Source organism: Triticum aestivum, chromosome 2D (genome assembly GCF_018294505.1).
Source record: "Triticum aestivum cultivar Chinese Spring chromosome 2D, IWGSC CS RefSeq v2.1, whole genome shotgun sequence".
In the NCBI taxonomy this organism is placed as follows: Eukaryota; Viridiplantae; Streptophyta; class Magnoliopsida; order Poales; family Poaceae; genus Triticum; species Triticum aestivum.
In genome coordinates this window covers 596167983-596184425 of record NC_057799.1, presented here as the reverse complement: position 1 = coordinate 596184425, position 16443 = coordinate 596167983, and the positions used below count along the sequence as shown (strand labels likewise).

General features: G+C 44.0%; 1 protein-coding gene across 1 annotated transcript; it reads right to left on the bottom strand.

The window, feature by feature from the left end:
• Positions 1–8299: 8299 nt before the first annotated feature.
• LOC123054819 (noroxomaritidine/norcraugsodine reductase) lies at positions 8300–15604 on the bottom strand. The gene is made up of 5 exons (XM_044478672.1): positions 15351–15604; positions 15039–15246; positions 12351–12576; positions 10296–10402; positions 8300–8553 (listed from the first exon to the last, which is right to left on the bottom strand). Exons 1-5 carry the CDS (start codon positions 15434–15436, stop codon positions 8389–8391), a joined length of 792 nt encoding a protein of 263 aa, XP_044334607.1. The 5' UTR covers positions 15437–15604; the 3' UTR covers positions 8300–8388.
• Between the last annotated feature and the right edge of the window lie 839 nt (positions 15605–16443).

Sequence of the window (16443 nt, the reverse complement as noted above, 5' to 3'; positions counted from 1 at the left end):
AGCTGATAGTAGATGGGTAAGTCCTGTTCATTGTGTCCCTAAGAAAGGAGGTATAACTGTTGTTCCTAATGATAAGAATGAACTTATTCCACAAAGAATTGTTACAGGCTATAGAATGGTAATTGATTTTAGAAAATTAAACAAAGCAACTAGAAAAGATCATTACCCTCTGCCTTTTATTGATCAAATGCTTGAAAGATTATCTAAGCACACACATTTTTGCTTCCTTGATGGATATTCTGGTTTTTCACAAATACCTGTTTCTCAACCTGATCAAGAAAAGACCACTTTTACTTGTCCCTTTGGAACTTATGCTTATAGACGTATGCCTTTTGGTTTATGTAATGCACCTGCTACCTTGCAAAGATGTATGACTGCTATATTCTCTGACTTTTTTGAAAAGAATGTTGAGGTTTTCATGGACGATTTCTCTGTTTATGGGAAGTCTTTTGATGATTGTTTAAGCAATCTTGATCGAGTTTTGCAGAGATGTGAACAAACAAATCTTGTCTTGAATTGGGAGAAGTGCCACTTTATGGTTAATGAAGGCATTGTCTTGGGTCATAAAATTTCTGAAAGATGTATTGAAGTGGACAAAGCTAAGGTTGATGCAATTGAGAAAATGCCATGTCCTAAAGATATAAAAGGTATTCGTAGTTTCCTAGGTCATGCTGGTTTCTATAGGAGATTTATCAAAGACTTATCTAAAATTTCTAGGCCTCTCACGAATCTTTTGCAAAATGATATTCCTTTTGTTTTTGATGATGATTGTTTAGAAGCCTTTGAAACACTCAAGAAAGCCTTAATTTTTGCACCTATTGTTCAACCACCTGATTGGAACTTGCCTTTTGAAATTATGTGTGATGCTAGTGATTATGCTGTTGGTGCTGTTCTAGGACAAAGAGTTGATAAGAAATTGAATGTTATTCATTATGCTAGTAAACTCTAGACATGCTCAATGAAATTACGCTACTATTGAAAAAGAATTCTTAGCAGTGGTGTTTGCTTGTGATAAATTTAGACCTTATATTGTTGATTCAAAAGTAATTGTTCACACCGATCATGCTGCTATTAAATATCTTATGGAAAAGAAGGATGCTAAACCTAGACTTATTCGATGGATTCTCTTGCTATAAGATTTTGATTTACATATCATTGATAGAAAAGGAGTTGAGAACCCCGTAGCTGATAATTTATCTAGGCTTGAAAATGTGCCTGATGACCCACTACCTATTGATGATAGTTTTCCTGATGAGCAGTTAGCTACAATAAATGTTGCTCCCAGTACTCCTTGGTATGTTGACTATGCTAATTACATTGTTGCTAAATATTTACCACCTAGCTTTACTTACCAACAAAAGAAAAAAATTCTTCTATGATGTAAGACATTACGTTTGGGATGACCCACATCTTTATAAAGAAGGAGTAGATGGTATTATTAGACGTTGTGTACCTGAGCATGAACAGGGACAAATCCTACGGAAATGTCACTCCGAAGCTTATGGAGGGCATCATGCTGGAGATAGAACTGCTCACAAGGTATTGCAATCTGGATTTTATTGGCCTACTCTCTTCAAGGATGCCCGTAAGTTCGTCTTATCTTGTGATGAATGTCAAAGAATAGGTAATACCGGTAAGCGTCAAGAAATGTCTATGAATTATTCACTTGTTGTTGAACCATTTGATGTTTGGGGATTTGATTACATGGGACCTTTTCCTTCCTCTAATGGGTATACACATATTTTGGTTGTTGTTGATTATGTTACTAAATGGGTAGAAGCTATTCCAACCAGTAGTGCTGATCACAACACCTCTATTAAAATGCTTAAGGAAGTTATTTTCCCAAGGTTTGGAGTCCCTGGATATTTAATGACTGATGGTGATTCACACTTTATTCATGGTGCTTTCCGTAAAATGCTTGCCAAGTATGATGTTAACCGTAGAATTGCATCACCTTATTATCCTCAGTCTAGTGGTCAAGTTGAACTTAGCAATAGAGAAATAAAATTAATTTTGCAAAAGACTGTCAATAGGTCCAGGAAGAATTGGTCTAAGAAATTAGATGATGCAGTTTGGGCTTATAGAACAACATATAAAAATCCTATGGGTACGTCTCCTTATAAAATGGTTTACGGAAAAGCTTGTCATTTGCCTCTTAAGTTAGAACATAAAGCATATTGGGCCATCAAAGAGCTCAACTATCATTTCAAACTTGCTGGTGAAAAGAGGTTATTTGATATTAGTTCATTAGATGAATGGAGAACCCAAGCTTATGAAAATGCAAAATTATTCAAAGAAAAAGTTAAAAAATGGCATGACAAAAGAATCCAAAAGCGTGAGTTTAAAGTCGGAGAATATGTTCTTTTGTGCAACTCTCGTTTCAGATTCTTTGCAGGAAAACTCCTCTCAAAATGGGAAGGCCCCTACGTTATCAAGGAGGTTTATCGGTTTGGAGCCATCAAAATAAATAATGCCGAAGGTACTAACCCAAAGGTTGTCAATGGGCAACGAATAAAACATTATATCTCAGGTACGCCCATTAATGTTGAAAGTAATATTATCCAAACTTTGACACCGGAAGAACACATAAAAGAGTCCTTTCGGAACACTCCAGAATCGTGAAAATAATGAGGTACATGATACGGTAAGTAAACGGACTCCGAAAATCCGCAAAAATATTTTTTGTCAGTTTTGGAATATTTAGAAAATTAGGAAAATAAGAAACTTCCAGGAAGCGTACCCTGGTGGGCGCAAGACACCAGGGCGCGCCCCGGTGGGTTGTGCCCACCTGGGACACCTTCCGGACTCCATTTTTCTACCGTATGCTTGTACCCCAAGATAAAAAATCTATATATACTCCCCAAACCTGTTAACCACCGTATCACGAAGAAATCCTCTGTTCTCATTTCTTGCTGTTTGCGGTCAGATTTATCAAGCCAGGCATCATGTCTTCCTCCTCCTCCTCCAACAACATGGAAGAAGATGCTTGGTTGATGAAGATCGAGCTGAAGAGGGAGGAGCCCACGGACGCCGTCAAGGGAGACAAGGGCAAGAAGGCTACCGTAGATCCATCCTCGGTGGTAGAACAAGCACTGCCGGCAGAGGAGGAAGAGAAAGATATCCTTAAGCCTTACCTTACTCACCTTACTCCTGCTGAGATTGAAGCCTTTCGCATCATTGAAATAGTTCGCATACAAAATAAGTATCTTACTCGTGAAAATATTCTGCATCAAGAGCATATCATCCATCTCCGGAGCGTCATCCGTCGATTGGAGAATCTCTTGATCCTTAAGGACATGATCGCTTCATCACCACCATCTTCTTCTTCACCACCAAAGGAGAATTGAGTATCGGGTTTGGGCACTCCCCTTGGCTTCCGCCAAGCTTGGGGGAGGTGCCCCGGTATCGTATCATCCCACTATATTTTTGCCTTTACTTATTTTAGTTCGATCTTTTGCTTTAGATGAATAAAAGTTTAGTTCGATCATTTCTTCTTTGAGAGCTTGCTTAGTGATCTATCCTTGTAATAGTGTGCAAGATATATAATAAAGTTTAGTTTGAGTTTTTGCCTTCTTTACTTTCATGTTGCAAATAAAAAAGGAAATAAATAAAAGGAAAGAAATAATGAAAAAGATCATATACTAATCTTATGGTAGGTGATGACACCACATAAGGAAAAGTATAAGTAGAAAATTTTATTAGAGTTTGACAAACATAGCATTAGTCAATGATGCAACTCATGAAAGAATTAATAAGGGAAGAGAAGATTCACATATAAATATACTATCCTAGAAATCTTTTGTGATTGTGAGCCCTCATCAAAATATTATATGCCAAAATTATTGATGTTGGACAAGGAAGACAACTTAATGGTTTATGTTTGTTTATATTCACATAGAAGTCATATTGTCATAGATCCTTCGACATGTGGTGCTTGCCCCTATCTTTGCTAGCCAAAAATTCCGCACTAAGTAGAGATACTACTTGTGCATCCAAAAACCCTTAAACCCAAATCTTATTTTCAAGTGTCCACCATACCTACCTAGGGATTGAGCAAGATCCCTCAAGTAAGTTGTCATCGGTGCAAAAAGGCAATAAAAATTGCTTCTGAATGTGTGAGATCATTTAGTATAAGAGAAAATTGAGCGTTGCACGAACTTGTGATGGTGAAGAATAAAAGCGACAGACTTCATAATAAAGGTCGCTATCACAAGGGGCAATGCAACATGACATTCTTTTGCACTAAGGGGTTGAGCATACAAACAAATAAGCGCATGGCAACCTCTGCTTCCCTCTACGAAGGGCCTATCTTTTACTTTTATGCAAAGAGTCAAAGTTTTCCTTCTATTCCTTTTTATTTTTCTCCTTTGGCAAGCATCATGTGGTGAGGAAAGATCTAGGCACATATGTCCAGTTGAATATAGATAGCATGAATTATTATTGTTGACATCATCCTTGTGGTGAATACATTGGGAGGCGAAACTAGAAGCCCCTATCTTTCTATGTGTCCGGTTGAAACGTTTTGCTCATGTGTACGCGGTCAGTGTTTGCAATCATAGAAGACTATATGATGGTTGAGTATGTGGACTTGCCTAAAGGCTCTGATATGTGACCCTTCCTGAAAAGATGATGAATTGTAATTGCAAAGTTGACTGAGAACATATTTTGTCAATTTTTAATAAAGTTTTTGCTTTATACTTCAATAGTGTGATGAATTGTCACTTATTCATGAGAAGTCTATGATAAAAGCCTTATGTTTAAATTTGTTGCTGTTATAATAATGAACATGATGCTTCTATGTCTGTATTTTGTTTTTATCGACACCTCTCTCTCAAAGCATGTGGACATATTTTTCGATTTCGGTTTTCGCTTGAGGACAAGCGAGGTCTAAGCTTGGGGGAGTTGATACGTCCACTTTGCATTATGTTTTCTTACTGTTATTTATAATGTTTTTATCCATAATAATGCTTTTTGGAGTAATTATAATGCCTTTTCTCTCATAATATGCAAGGTATACACAAAGAGGGAGAATTCCGGCAGCTGGAAATCTGGACCTGGAAAAGCTACGTTAGGCCACCTATTCTGCACAAATCCAAACAAGCTGAAACTTCACGAGGAATTTTATGAAATATTTGAGGAATATTGGAGTAAATAACTACTAGAGGGGGCCACCAGGTGGGCACAACCCACCTGGGCGCGTCAGGGAGCCCAGGTGCGCCCTGGTGGGTTGTGCTCACCCAGGCCCACCTCCGATGCCCATCTTCTGGTATATAGGTCATTTTGACCTAGGAAAAAAATAAGGAGAGGACTTTCGGGACAGAGCGCCGCCATCTCGAGGCGGAACTTGGGCAGGAGCACTTTTGCCCTCCGGCGGAGCGATTCCGCCAGGGGAACTTCCCTCCCGGAGGGGGAAATCATCGTCACCATCATCACCAACAACTCTCCCATATTGGGGAGGGCTATCTCCATCAAAATCTTCAACAGCACCATCTCATCTCAAACCCTAGTTCATCTCTTGTGTTCAATCTTGTTACCGAAACTATAGATTGGTGCTTGTGGGTGACTAGTAGTGTTGATTACATCTTGTAGTTGATTACTATATGGTTTATTTGGTGGAAGATTATATGTTCAGATCCAATATGCTATTTAACACCCCTCTGATCTTGAGCATGATTATTATTTGTGAGTAGTTACTTTTGTTCTTGAGGTCACGGGAGAAATCATGTTGCAAGTAATCATGTGAATTTGATATGTGTTCGATATTTTGATAGTATGTATGTTGTCATTCCCTTAGTGGTGTCATGTGAACGTCGACTACATGACACTTCACCATATTTGGGCCTAAGGGAATGCATTGTGGAATAGCAATTAGATGATGGGTTGCGAGAGTGACAGAAGCTTAAACCCCAGTTTATGCGCTATTCCATAAAGGACCGATTGGATCCAAAAGTTTAATGCTATAGTTAGAATTTATTCTTAATAATTTTCTCGTAGTTGCGGATGCTTGCGGGAGGGTTAATCATAAGTAGGAGGTTTGTTCAATTAAGAACAACACCTAAGCACCCGTCTACCCACATATCAAATTATCAAAGTAGCGAACATAAATCAAACCAACATGATGAAAGTGACTAGATGAAATTCCCATGTACCCTCAAGAACGCTTTGCTTATCATAAGAGACCGTTTTGGCATGTCCTTTGCCTCAAAAGGATTGGGCTACCTTGCTGCACTTTTTTTTACTACTATTGTTACTTGCTCGTTACAAATTATCTTGCTATCAAACTACTCTGCTATTTACAATTTCAGCACTTGCAGACATTACCTTACTAAAAGCTACTTGTCATTTTCTTCTGCTCTTCGTTGGGTTCGACACTCTTACTTATCAAAAAGAGCTACAATTGATCCCCTATACTTGTGGGTCATCATTCCGCCGGTGCCTCGAGCTCCCGTACGCTGCTCACCCCAGTGAAAAGGGAGCCGGAGGAGTTCCCGCTGCTCCGCATGGTGAAGATGTGCGTCGTCGGGTCGGAGGATTTCCTCCCCCGGCGGAGGTGGATGCCATGGAGGCCGCCATCCTCGTGTGAAGTGCGCATGAGGAGGAGGAGGTCAACGACGTCCTGCTCGAGTAGGGCCTCGCCAAGGCGCGCAAGTTCGAGGAGAAGGAGGAGTAGTGACGCCGTGAAGCCGAAGGCAGGACGCCAAGTACGTCGACCTCACCTCCGACACCGACGACGAGTGATCGGCGCCGCCGCCGCACCTGCAGGGCTCACCGGTGAGCCTCATTTTGGCCAGTTTAGGGTTAGCGTAGGCCGCCGCGCTTTCCGCCGCCGATGAACTATATGTATGTATGAATGATCATCTCTATTATATGTATGTATGAATGATCATCTCTAGTGTTTCTCGTTCATTTCTCCCGCGAAACATTTTTTCAAAATTTTGCAGTTTCATATACAGTTTCTGGTCGACCGCAGACAAATTCGCCCCTTATATCACCTCCGACGCGAACCGTCAACCCCTTATAAGGGCTAACCTTGTAAGAGGTCTGCTAGAGATGCTCTTATACAATCCTGTCGGCAAAGCGGCAAACCCAGAATTTCCAGAGTACCTTCGGTTCACCTCGTGGCACGTGGCCGCAGCTGGGACCCACTGTCAGGTGGTGATGCCAAGTATTTTGGGTTCACTGCTTACCTATTACTCCCCCGTTCCTAGATATAAGCCTTTTTTAGAGAATATGTTATGAACTATATACGAAACAATCTACACTCCAAAACATATCTACATACGTCCGTATGTAATTTGTATTGAAATCTTTAAAAGGCTTGTATTTAAGACGGTGAGAGCGTGCCAAGGCTGTTACGTCAATTGCCTTTAGTTTGTTGAATGCCCGTGCTTGGTGCTTTACACCCAGCTTAATTACGGTAAGCCCAGAACCCGATAGAAAACACTTGCCTTAGAGCAAGTATAATAAGATGACATAAGCATGCTATAAGAATTAGAATATTATATCTTTACTTAGTTGGAGGAAAGAGAAGAGAAGCAGGCTCTTGGTTAGTAGCCGGCTCTAGCACGAGCCTCAGGACGCTTTGTGAGGTTGTAAGGTGGGCCAACTACTAATAAAATAGTACACATATAAAACTTACTATTATACATGCCGGCTACAAGGTTGGCTATAGATGACATGGCAACTCCTTATAGCCGATTGTTGGCTATATTATTAACCATGCTCTTACACCTAGTTATCGGCCGGGTGTATTGCGTGAGTGTAAGCGCACGCAGTTATCGGCCGGGTGTAGACCGAGTGTAACACTCGACTTGCATAGTTTGGGCCTTAGCCGAGTAGGCTGGGTACTCGCTTACTTGGTCGACGTCCCGGGCGATGCTGCGGCTTCTCAGGTGCTCGGATCAGGCTTAGACGAGGAACATTGGCATGCCCTGCTGGCTGACTCACCGGTGCTGACTTAATGACCTAGAGTAACCAAGCTTACCGGTGTGTAGGTGTGCTAGAATATACTATGACCCTTTCAAGTTTTCAAGCGGGGGAAGCTTTCGTCGTGGAAAAGCTTATAGTTAAGAACAGTAGTCCTCCATCTATCTCCATTTTTTGTTCGCGGGTAACTAGAGAGTCTTGTTCATTCAGCATAAAAGACATTACAATCCATCTTAATTAAGTTGCTAACCAGAATCACCATTACATATGTCCAGCACAAAGACTAGGCAGAAATTTGCGCACGTACACATATGCTATCTCGTGACATTTCTTGGAAGGCGTTCACCATGGTGCGAGTTATTTGTTGGCATTATTTATTTATTGATTTATATTTATTATTATTTCACTCTCCCACGGTGGTATTCGCCAAATATTCAATAACTTATGGAGCGGTGGTGATGGCTAAGCACTAATGGTTCGACCACCATCGATGCAAATGATCTGGCCGGTGATGAAAGAAGCTGCCGGCATACACAAAAATGACACTGCCGAGGCTATCTCCACCGGCGTGCCGCTCCGTCCCAATGGGGTCTTCGAGTGCTCTTGCTTCACGTACTCTGTATCTATCTGTGCAATCAACACAAGAAACACTTGTTATGCTCTTGGTTAGAAAAGATAAGAAAACTTGCTATCAGTTTGCAAAATAATCTTAGATGGAAAGACGAATAAATACATCAAGTTATGCTCTCCCGAATTTTGGGCCGTAATAATATATTGGATCAATTTAAACCGACAGTCTCTGAATCTTGTACTATCATAGTAAAAAAAATCACTAGTGCTCTCTTCAATTAATTAAGAGCAACTCCCTCCGTTCCATAATATAAAACGTTATTATATTCGATATACTCACATATTAGATATAATAACGTCTTGTATTATGACACGGAGGGAGTAGCTATTTTGGTGCAACTAACACATCATTTTGGATGTTGAAATCTTTTTCTACTCAGGTAAAGTGAACTTGGAGCGTCTAAGCGTCGTAAGTACAACATCCAGAGAGCCCCCTAGCGACCCCCTCGCGACGCCTCCCTAGGGCGCCGCTAGGGGGCGATCTCAGCGCCGCCAACAGCCAACCAAGACGCGCCTCCCCTCTGCCGCTATCACCGGCATAGGCCGTGGTGGTGGCGGGCCCGGCGCGGAAGGGGCCGGGGTGCTGGATGCGGCGACGACCCTCATGGATCGACTGGGGCGAGTCCAACGAGGAGCACGCGCACAGCGGCCAGGGCGGCGCCCCTGGTCGTGCGTTTGCGGTGCTAGCTCCCATGGTCGATGGGAACCGGCGGGTTCTCTGGCGATGGTGGGCATGGCGGCGGCCGCGGATCTGGATGCCACCCAAATCCGTCGTCCATTCTTCACATGGATGGTCGGCGGCGCAATGAGGGCTCCAGTGAGGAGATGGAGGATATCCGCCGGAGTACTGGTGGCGGCATACGTCTTCATGGCGAGGCTTCGTTCGGTTCCAGCTAGCCGCGAGATCGGGACGACGCGGTTTCCGGTGAAAATCGCGCCTGACTGCGGTCTTGGTGGACGATGGCGGCGTCTCTGACGTCGTTTCCTTCTTGAGGCATTGTCGTTGCAAGTCACGTCAACTCGATCAGGATGTTCACGCGGAAACCCTAGATATGGGTCTACCGGACCAGACGATGACGGCGCCTTCGGTGTCGTTCTTCCTCCCGGGGGCATCGTTTTGGAGCAAGTGCTGGTTGGAGGGGACAAGAGGAGGAGCGGTGTTACATCTACCACGAGGCCGACGCCGGATCTCGGTGGCATGGCGCTGCGAAGTTTCAGCGACAAGCGCGTGTTGATGGATATGTGTAGGATGGTGGTGTTGTCTGGCGCCATGGTGGCGTTGACAGCAGGCCTAGCAAGGTCGATGTGTCAGTACCTGCTCTGGAGATGGATCGGTGGAAGGTGGCGGCGGTGACCTCTGAGAGTGTGTCAGATCGGTGTGTGCCCTAGACCCAGCAATGCGGCTTGGTTGGGCCCTCCGGCTTTAGATGCTAGGCTTTGGTGCGATGCCTGTTTGGTATTTGGCTCAGACAATCGGCACCTCTTCATCAAATAGACAAGACTAGCGACAGATGTTGCCAATATGATGGTTTCAGACTACCTGATGTATTACTTTGTAATTTTTGTTATAAATAATTAATAAAACGGTTGCATGCATCGCCCAGATGCAGAGGCCGGAGGTCATCCTCCTTTTCAAAAAAATAATGAAAAGTGAACTTACTATCTCAGAGCTACCAAATCAAATTAAATTCGTGTGTTGTTCTTTAATCAAGAAAAATATATGCTAGGTCATTGCTTACATCTTTAAGCATGTCGGTTGTGACAAATCCTGGGGCGATGCCATTCACACGAATCTTGTCAGAGGCCCACTCGGTGGCCAAACTCCTTGTAAGTTGGTTCATTGCACCTACATGATAAAGGACGAGAAGCACAACGATGAGAGAAAAAAAACAAGGGCATCGATCCATTTTTTTCCTTCAGAATTCATAGAAACAATGGACCATTTTTGTTGGGACAATACATTTTTTTTTGAAACTGGCTTCCGCCCCGCTTTATATGTAAACAAACAATCAATCAGAGTACACGACCGAAAGATAGAAGGAGATGGGGTGGCCCCCAAACACTGTCGATCCCAAGATGATTGGATCACGCAGAACACACACGACTACGCTATCGAAATAAAGTACAGGATAAGCTAAAGCAATACCGCGCTAAGCCCTATAACACTTAAGCTCCACAACAACGCCCCAGGAGGGATAATGATGCTAGGCGTCGTCGTTGCCGAGTCTACAACAGACAGAGGTTTTCAGCCAGAACCCGGACAAGGAGAGGAGCGCCATGACGACGTCTCCAAGAAGATAACGACGCCCGCGAGCGTCGCCATCATCAGCGACAGAGCGCGGAGCTTTCGCTCGACAGCTCCCCCGTGTCACCACGAGGTCTCCAGGGCAAGCGCGTGGAGCGTAGATCTTCCAGATCCGGATTGGGTTATGGCCACCGTCAGAGACAAAGAGCACGCCCGAGCCACCCGCTGCACCACCTCTCGCCGCCCACACGACCAAGAGGTAATGCATCCCCGCCACCATGATGCCCTCCGGAGAGCCAACCATGCGGACCGCCATCCAGGGCCGCCACCCCCGCATCCATGTCCAGGACTCCACCAACCGTCCACATCACAGTGCATCTGCCACGGAAGGAGGAGAAAAGGCGACACCTTTCGCTCCTAGCCCGGCATCAGCCACAAAGTATGGGTGGACGCCTCCACAGTAGGAGGCATCCACGCCTGGATCTCCAGCCGTACCCAATGAACGGGGGTGACCCTACTCCATGATGTCCGACGGCCGTCGCCGAGCCCGCTCGCACGACGCCTTGACCGTGGTCGTTGACACCGATCTGCCCAACAGTTTAGCGGAGCCCCGACCACCACCAACGTCCACCGTACCTGCGAGGAGAGGGACCTCACGACCCACGGGCACCTCCCGGATCGATCCCAAGCGTACCTTCCCGTAGCGCGAACTCCGACTCGCCCCGGGCACCGTCCAGATCCGCCCGAGCACGAGCCCCAGCTCGCAGCCCTGCTTCGGCTTAGAACCAGGGGAGGAGGCATGCTGCACCGCCAGCCAGTGCGAATGGCAGAGACACGACACCGAACACAAACGCCGCCTACCTATCGATCCGCACCATCCGCTCCCCGGACGTGGTCACCACAACCATAGAGCCGCCAGACCACCCCAGCAAGGAGCATGCCGCCACGCCGGTCCCCTCCAGCAGCCAAAGCCACCAGCGACAGCCGGCCCATGCTGCCTTAGCCCGCGCCGCCTGCTGGTAGCCGGCTAGAGCACCACCCGATCCAGATCTAGGCCGGGACGCCCACAACTGCCACCCACGCAGGCATGCCCCACCACGCCCCCAACGAGCAGCCGCCCGCACCACCACTCCAGGACGCCACCGCCGTGTCGCCCCGGCTGCATCCGCATTGTGTCGCTGTCCCACGCCAGCCCACCGCGAGGAAGGGGAAGAGGCCCCGCCACCATCGACGCCGGCCAGGCTTTGCCCGACGGCGTGTTCCAACGGTGGCGAGGGAGGGGAGGGGGCGGGGGATGCTGGAGGTGGGCGGCGCAAGGTGTTGGCCTCCCCGCTCGCGGGAGCGGGCGAGACGAGACGAGGTTCTGCTCTACATTTTTTCGTTACATTCAATGGAACTGTAACTAAAAGAGACACAGTAGGGCATTCAATACCGTTATATATAGTGTTATTGCTAAAAAAATCACATTATAACTAGCAACATCTACAAATATCCATTATACTGTATTAATAATATTGTCTATTGTATATCTTGGCAAGTACATGTGTACCTTTTGTGGTAGCATAAATTGCGGAGCCTGCATAGCCGATTGAGCCTCCAATGGAGGACATGTTGATGATGCTGCCTCCTCCGGCAATAGAAGCGTGTATGAGAAGAGGGTGTGCGAGCTGGCTGAGATGGAAGCTCGACTCCAAGTTGGTGGTCAGCAGATTTGAGTATTCCTCCACTGTACATTCAGTAGTGGGCTTGAAGAGCAATTGCCCTGCATTGTTCACCTACATATATAGTGACAGCAATTAATTCAATAAAAACGATCTTTTACAGGTACCCTACTTAGAGCGAGCTGGGCGTCTCTTAGTTATAGGTAGGACGAGCATGTCACATGGTTAATTTTTACGGATAGAATTTACTAGAGGCTAATGCATGCTTCGCCGTGTCATTCTTCACTCATAGGATCAACTCTTTTTTCTCGAGGAAAAGTTATTGTGGTCGGTTTTTATGTCACGGTTTTGTCTACACTGCCTTAGGTTTTAATTATATTTTTACTTCATTCGTCTACCATGTTAGGTTGCTGTTGGAGATGGTATTTGTTCTGAAAGAAGAGTGGAGTTGTAAGGTGTGTGGTGGAGTCCTTACATATTTCGGCCTTGGCGTCACACGGTGGTGGTTGTGAGCCCCTGGAGGTCTTATTCGACGTTGTGACCGTGCAATTGTTGTTATAACGCTCATATGGGCTGGTCCATGAAGCTCTCGCTAAGTCAGCTCGCTCCCTTAGCTTTTTTCTGCCGCTCCACTGGTTTAGAAAAAAATGGCTACCATATTTTTTTATTTGAAGAAGTTCATTAAAGCAAAATAAGTTCACGTATTTTGTAAAAAAACATTAGATTTTTTAAAATGTTGTGAATTAAAAGACACCCATTTTAAAAAATATTCATGGATTTCAAACAATGTTCATGAATTTGAAAAAGTTTCATGAATATAAAAATGCTGTTGAACCTTAAAACCATTCTTGAATTAAAAATATTTTTTGAATCCAAAAAAGTTCACGAATTCTATAAAAAAATTCATAGTGTTTTTGAAATTTTCGCAACTTTTCATAAATATTCATGAAATAGCATGTGAAAGAATAAAAAAGAGAAGGAAAAATGAAAACACAAAGAGGAAAAGGATAAAGTAGGGAAAACCAAAATAAAAACAATTTTTTGGTTGAAACACAAAAAGAAGAAAAAAAAACCATGTAATACTTTCTCAAAACCCGAAAACCCGGCTGGCCCAATGGCACGCACCCTTTCAGGTGGGGCCTATAGCATCCCCTACTACCCCGATGCACTAGGAGGCTCCAAATTAATGGAGCTTAGTATCTTATTATTACTAAAGGCTAATGCATGCTGCGCAGCACCGTTATTCACTCATGGGATTAAGTCTTTTTTTCTAGCAGGTTATTATGGTCGGTTGTTTCATTTTAGTTTATCAATGTTGCTGGGTTTTAATTATGTTCTGGTGGTGTTTTTCATTTGTATATTGTGCTGCGGTGCTGCTAGAGACAGTATTTATTCTGAGAGGAGAGTGGAGTTGTTTGTTGGGGTCATGTGGTATCTTTAAACATTTTGACCTCGGTGTCGGCTGGTGGTCGGCGTGTGATTCCCTTGGGAGCTCATATTCTATGTTGAAACCATGGAATTGTTGTTGTAACATTCACATGAGCCAGCCCACAAACCTCTCGCTCACTCTGTTTCGCCTCCCTGCTCCACTAGCTCGCTCCCCTGCAATTTTATAAAAAGCCAGTTGTCTTTCTTTATTTGAAAAAGTTTGTTAAATCAGAAGATGTTCATGGATTTTTCAAACATATTTGTTTTTTTAATTTTGTACTAAAAATACTTAATTTTTTGAAAATAATTCAAAATTTTAAAAATATTCATGGATTTCAAATATTATTCACAAACTTTAAAAATATTAATTTTTTTTAAATGTTCATCAAATTAAAAATTTATTTAAGGATTAAAAAATGTTCACACTTTTTGATAGATATTCATGAATTAAAATATGGAAAAATAAATTTTAAAAATAGAATAGAAAAAAAAATAGGAACCTCAACCATCAACACACCCTTACAGGCAAGGCCTATAGCGTCCCCACAGCCGCCACTGCACCAGGAGGACCAAAATTGAAGGAGCTTACTATCCGAAAAGGGTGGGCGGCACTTGGTGCTCCACACCCCCGTATGAACATTAAGTTCAAAAAAGTACCGGTAAATTTGATTTTTGGGGGGGGGGGGGGGGGGTTTGGGATATGAAACCTAAGAGCCCAATCTACTTCCGTGTGAAATTTCGTGAAAAAATACCAAAAAGACAAAAAAAATCATATCTATAGAAAAAAACTGGTTGAATGATTTTAGTTTGGACTGTATTTTCTTCGCCACATATACATTTCCTGGTATTTTTCTACAAAAGTTCATACGGGAGTAGATTGGGCACCCAAGTTTGAGATCCAAAGATTTTAGTTTTTTTAATTTTCCTGGTATTTTCCAAATTTAATTTTCGTATAGGGGATGGAGCACCCAGGCACTCCCGTGTATTTCCCCTTACTATCATAATAGATTAAGTTAGAGTTTTACGTGAAGATTCGTGCAAATATTTTCATTAGTTTTTTTTGTTTAATTGAGTCACTTAGATGTGCAATAACCAGTGCATATTTAGATATGCCTTAGACAGACCAATTAAATTATGAATAGACTTACCAGTATGTCAAGCTTGCTATTGAAAGTTTCTCGGACTGTTTCCATAAGCTTCTCCCTGTCGGCACGTATGGAAACATCACAGACGGAGACGGTGACCTGCAGGTTCTTCTCCTCCCACCGTCGACGGCACTCCTCTAGCTCCGCCCCATTCCGGGAGCAGGTGTGCACCCTCGCCCCAAACCCAGCAAGCTCCTCCACGATGGCATGCCTAGGACAAATTAAGATTAGGAAGTAATTTACGAGTACTAGCTGCACTTGTAGAATTAAGAGAGGCATGCGTGCGTGAATGCATGCATGTGTGGACATACTTACCCTATCCCTTTGCTACCGCCGGTGACGAGCGCGGTGGTGCCGGCCAGGCTCCACCTCTCCTCCCTGCTCCCATAGTCAACCGCCATCTTACCCCTCTCGCTTCTCCTCTGTGGCTGGCTTGGGTGAGAGGATTGTCTGTCGTTGGTTGTTGGGTAATGAATTTATAGCCGGATAGGACTCGAAGGCACGCACAAAAGTGCAACAAAATAATAAGCTGTCAACGTTGGAGGCTTAGCCGCCTCTACTAACCGGAGAAAATGAACATGACTTCATGAGTGAGGCAAACATGACGTTTTTACATGGAGTGCAATTGTATACTTGTCTGTTTTTTCTTTTTTTGGTCGGGGAGTCGGATTTGACTATGATGGTGTCGAGGTCATGCAAAATGGTGGCAATTCTATTGGACCTGCGGCAACCATCTAGTATGCGGAATGCACCTTCCTTTGTCGGAATTTACTTAAGTTGTTTTTAATCATCATTGTCTAAGAGAGGCTAATAGAGCCGCGTATGATTTAGCCAAACATGCGGAGGGGAGCCAGAACATTGCCCGAGACGGATGATGCAACAGTTATTTTCAATTAATATACACCGCCATGATGGCTTTCACCGAAAGAAAAAAAAAACACGACGTTTCTTGGACAACTCAGAAGCAAAACTCAGTCCCCCAATCTTGGGGCCGGGCAATTTGATGTGACGACGGGGTCGGGGAGTATGTTTGACACCTCCACTAGCAGACGTGACATGGCTGCTGGCGTTCGTACGTCAGATTGGAATCGTGGATTTCATGCATTTCTGTGTGTGGCACACTGGCACTCAACTAAACTACGCCAACTTTGCAGGTGATAACATTTTATATGGCGGCCACTACGCCAACTTCGAAGGCTATAACATCATTTGTGTATGACGGCGAATGGCGAAGCAACAGCGAGACTTCAGTTTCAGGGCACATCTAACCCTGCTAGTCGTTACATCAGCTCGTTCCAAAGCAGAGGAGCTTAACTCCAAGTGCCTTTCTTTTCATTTTCATGGAGAGCATTATCCTAGTGGCTTGGTCAATTTGAAATACGATAAATGCATGACTGCATTTTAAAGG